General features: G+C 33.8%; 1 protein-coding gene across 1 annotated transcript; it reads left to right on the top strand.

Annotated features, from left to right (window-relative positions):
* Window positions 1–1,626: 1,626 nt before the first annotated feature.
* On the top strand, window positions 1,627–2,179 carry LOC132601939 (uncharacterized). Its single transcript, XM_060314988.1, has one exon. It carries the CDS (start codon window positions 1,812–1,814, stop codon window positions 2,019–2,021), a length of 210 nt encoding a protein of 69 aa, XP_060170971.1. The 5' UTR covers window positions 1,627–1,811; the 3' UTR covers window positions 2,022–2,179.
* The last annotated feature ends 3,038 nt before the right edge of the window (window positions 2,180–5,217 follow it).

Here is a 5,217-nt window from a genome sequence, read left to right on the forward strand (position 1 = left end):
TTATAGTTTGTGCTCCGTATTAATGTTTGTTACGAATACAAAATTTGCAAAAATTTATTAATACTTTTTAAAAGAGAAAACTTGTTTAAAAGGAAACTATTTTTCTCTCTTTGAGACAAAACAATAGCAATATTTAAGTATCAGTTGATACTTTGAATTTTAATTCGATTATTTTAAAGGTGTAAAATATTCTATTGTTAATGTATGTAAATTGGACCTAAACAATGCTTATTATTTTTTATCAAATTTTGATTTGGATAATTGTAATTCAAATTATTAAATTAATTTTACATGTTTAAAATGAAACAAAGTAGAAATTTGATTTTCTATTTAAATGAAGAACTACTATTTTTTAATTTTTGGTGAATATTCTTGGTTTAGCTCATTTTGCTTGTCATGTTATATTTTGCAAGGTTTTTTAAGGAAACGTCAATTAGAATTATAATTTGACTAATTTACCTTATTTATTATTTGATCTCCGTTTAATATTATTTTTCTTTTACGACATTAATCTCTTTTTACATTTATTAGAGTAAGAATAAAAATGAAAAAGTAATTAAATTTTCTATTATTTTAAAATATAAATATTTTAAGTATACACAAATGTTATTTGTTTATTAAGTGGAATTATGTGAGCCTGATAAAATAGTGAAAAGTAAAAGGAGTGTAAAAGTGACACATGACCAAACATAATTAATATCTGTCACTTGAGATGAATTATGTGAGCATGATAAAATAGTGAAAAGTAAAAGGAGTGTAAAAGTGACACATGGCCAAACATAATTAATATCTGCCTCTGTTGTGATACAATTTTTATGAACAGGGGCAAAATTGAAAAAATACGAATATATTTAATACTAAGCTACAGTAAGGTTCGACTTTTAACTAATGAAAATGACAAGTGCTTTGACCAAATTGCCCTTGATTAATGATCCACTTCTTCAACTCATATTTTTATATAGTTTAATTTTAAAAAAGGGAATTTGTCTATTACAAATTAAAAACTGGAAAAATGGAAGACATTGCACGAATTGTGCTTCAAATGGGCTGGTATTTAATTTTTGTAAAATTAATTAAGAATGGACGACGAAAGAATGGAGGAACAATGACGAACTAGGGCCCAACGTTGATAGCGTTAGTGCTGTTCGTATTGTTAACTCTGGGCCTATTAATATTATTCCAGCTTTCTGACCGTGGAAAAGTTAACAGATTTTTATACAACTCATGCGAGTTGCTTGTTAAATTTATACATAGAAGAGTATTTTAATTACGTGGTATTTATGAAAGATTAAAATAGTCCAACCCCAAACATTAAGGGTCATTTTGGTCGCTATTACCATTAGTGATTAGTACTATTATTTTACAACAAGAACTTGGACCAAGAAATAAAAATGTAAAGCTAATCTAGAATGCAAAAATTAAATTAAAGAATAAAAGTTAAAAGATTGATAACAAAAAGTGACTGCTAGACCCGTCATGTACAGTCAGATCTGTCTCTTTCATTTCTTTTAAGAATTAAATAATATATTTTATTATAATATTTATATTAATTGATATATAATTGTATTGGAATTTGAAAGACGACTTGGACTGAGTAATAAATGATAAGAGTAAAATAGAGAAAATAAATTTTTATCTCTTAACATGCGAAAGTGACGAAAGTGAATAAGTAAAACTGAAAATCTATTTTTGAAACGATGAATGAAATACCTTTTAGCCACTTTTTTCTGGATCTTTGCCTTTTTAACCTCACTTTTCCCCATTTCTTTTCTCTATTCAAAGCAACAAGCTAATTAATCTGAGGACTATCAATGGCAGATTGGGGCCCAGTGTTGATAGCGGTGGTGTTGTTCGTTTTGTTGACTCCAGGCCTATTATGTCAAATTCCTGGCCGTGGAAAAGTGGTTGAATTTGGAAACATGCAAACTAGCGGTGCTTCCATTTTGGTCCATACTGTAATTTATTTTGGGCTCATCACTATTTTCCTCCTTGCTGTTGGCGTCCATGTCTACATCGATTAAAGTAATTTTTACTTTTTACTTGTTGTAAGTTGTAATAAACTCTCTTCAGATTATTGTTTTTCCATTTTCGATTTACTAATATTTTATCAGATTGTATCAATTGGGTTAACTGTTATACTTTAAATGAAGTATGCACTAGTTCTCTAATTTTACCTTCACTCGGTGCATCAGTATTAGAATCTGCAAATATCTGGTAAAATATAGCATGTCATTAATTTAATTATGTAATTCGCTGAATTTTCTTTAATTCCTGTGTCTGAAAAATTAGACTATATATGAAGGAGAATGACTTGTGTTATAATTTATAGCCGTAGGTTATTTTCCTAGTGGATTTTTATTTTCATTTTGTCTCTGCTTGATATTACCTCTGCCCATACAAAATCTCCAAAGCATAACTATGGTGGATACAACAACAACGTCATACCCAATGTAATCCCACAAGTGGGGAGCATAACTATGGTGGATCTCCTGAATATTTGAGATAGAAGAGTTATTGATTGATTGTCGCCGCTTATTGTTTTATATGGCTTAATTGACACTTCATTGTTGTTTAATGGTCAAGCCATTCCATTTGGGTATTCCCGCTCCTCCTTGCTATTCGCTTTTCCTTTTTCCCCTTGTTTGAATCTTCGATCTTATCATATACATCTAGTATCCTGCTCTTACCTAGTAGAGAATGGGCATGATTGTCCCCTTCCATGTTCTACCATCCAACAGACGGGCTATTTTGAGTTCTAGAGATAGGTTGGTAGATAGGAGCAGCCACATCTGATTCTAATTGTACTTTCAAGTTCACGTGTCATACTGACTCTAGAAAACAAGGTTAATTTTTGAATGGTGAATCAACCATTTCCATATGTTTATGTTTTCTTCGAGGATGAAATGAAGACAAGCTGAGGACGGACTGAAAAAAAGTAACGAAACCTACAATGGCTACTGACTTCTCTTTCACTCTCATAAAGCATGTTATGTCTGAATACTAGCAGCTAGTCTCCCATGATGCCTTTCGTATGGGGTTTCCCGTGAGATACCCGTGTGTTACTTATCCTATTTGTCCAAGGGCCTTTGGGCACCATAAGGTAATGTATCACATCTTCTTTAAGTTGAACCACTCTCACTTCTAGAGTGAATGACTTAATTCGCTATGGTCTCTCTCACACACACAGCTTTGAAAATTGCAATGACGATACTAATTCGAGTTTCTAGTAGATTCTGAGAAAGCACTCCCTTCTCCCAGATCCACCATTCATCATCAGCAGAATCTCCTCTGCAGGTTGCTGACATAGTTGCTCAGGCAATAAGGGAATCTATGGATCGAGTGAAGTGGGACTATAGAAAGCAAAGTAGACCACTGCTCTTGGTCAGTGAGCCCCAAAGGTGGTGCTGATGCCTATGCGGTGCCAAATGTAGCCCTTCATATTAGCAGTTCTAGTTTGTAGACTCAGTTGACCTAGAACACAAGCTTTACCAGCCAACGGGTTTGACCTTTGAGACTCTTTTCTCATACTCTGTGTTCGTCGTTTAAGGCGTATTCCTGTTAGCTCGGTGTGATGGGAGTTTTAGCTATATTTCTATTAACTAGTAAAAAATTAATGTCAGAAATTAGCTTATTGTGCTGTGTCTACTCTGTATCATGTATCTTAGCTGATCGAATGCTGTTCTCCTGGCAAGTTCTTTACCGCTGTATAATTCGGGCATAAGCAACTCATGCTGTTATTGTTGCTCGGAGAGGGGGGTTGGGAGTGCTGGTGGGGGTTAACTAAATAATTCGCATCCGATTCTCAAAGTCACGTTCTTATTTACTGTTGGTAAAACTTCTAGAAATGTACAACCCCAGTAATAAGGACGTGCTTCTTATTTTGCCCTCGGTATGTAAAGTAAGATTCAAGGACAATGAGTCAATGACCACACTAGTAATAATATAATAATTCGAAAGAAAGAAACAACAACACTATAATAGTGGTTAGATTAAATGTCTAAGTCTAACCAAGGCTTTTGAAATTCACATCAGCTAGATTCTAGTGCTTGATGAAGGGCTTTAAAGGATCTTCTTAATGCATACTTGAATAACAAAGAAAGTACCTTTGGTTGCTGTTGATTTTGAGGTCACCAAATTTCACTCTCTTGTCAAAAAAAAAAAAAAAAAGGGGGGGGGGGGGGGGGTGTAAAGGGAAGAAGAAAAAGAAAGAAACTTCTGTTCTTTGATTTGGTCAATTTCTTCTGGTGGCCAACTTAGAATTTCAATACAGCAGTCACATATTGCCATTTTTTGGCTGCTCCTATCCAGATTTCTAGCCGCCACCGCTTTGGGAATTACAGTAAATGACAGTTCAATATGCTGTATCATTTGGCAGGGCTGCTAGTAAACACATTGGTAGAAGGTTACTTAACTATATATTGGTGCATACAGTCTGTTACGTTCCTGCACAACTGAGCCGGAATGCATTATCGGCCAGCATCCTAAATGAGTAGTTTTATGGAGGGTTTTCATATCCATCTCCTAATTCTTGTGGAAAGTTCATTAGTGGAGACAATGTATTTGATATGGCAGAAATATTTTCTGAAAATGTTTTTCGAAAATATAAGTCATCTTCTGGTATTTGGCTGTCAAGATTTTTTAATTTTTTTCAAGGAACACATCTTTCACCAAATGGAAGAAAATGACTTCCTTCACTCTGAAAGCCATCTTTAACTCTGAAAAATGCTCAACTTTGTATGTAGATTCAAGAGGAGCTGTATGTAGCTTCACCAATATGTAAAACCATATGATAATAGCAGAATTACTTGTGAATTGCCTCCCACAGAGGTAAAGGTAAGGTCTGCGTACACCCTACCCTCCTCAGACCCACTTGTGGGATCTTTTTATTTTAATGTGAACTGGTTATGATGCATACTGATTGTTAGCTGGAAATGAAATGGAACAAATTTTTAATCTGAGGTTTTCCTTGATCAACTATACATAAAATTTCAAGAAGTGCTGAAATGATTTTTAGCCTTTCGTAGGGGTGTACATGGACCGGGTTGGTTCGGATTTTCTAAACACCAAACCAAACCAATTGCGTCGGGTTTTTAAATTTATACACCAAACCAAACCAATAAAATTCAGGTTTAAAAACCTCGGGTTTTTCGGATTTTTTTTTCGGAATAGTCTTGATACAAAACATATAACTTTTACTTCAAATATATTTTTAGTCCT

Source organism: Lycium barbarum, chromosome 1, assembly GCF_019175385.1.
Source record: "Lycium barbarum isolate Lr01 chromosome 1, ASM1917538v2, whole genome shotgun sequence".
NCBI lineage: Eukaryota > Viridiplantae > Streptophyta > Magnoliopsida > Solanales > Solanaceae > Lycium > Lycium barbarum.

What these genes read in the sequence shown, in the direction of transcription:
- LOC132601939 (XM_060314988.1), top strand. Translation starts at nt 1,812, where the DNA reads ATGGCAGATTGGGGCCCAGTGTTGATAGCGGTGGTGTTGTTCGTTTTG.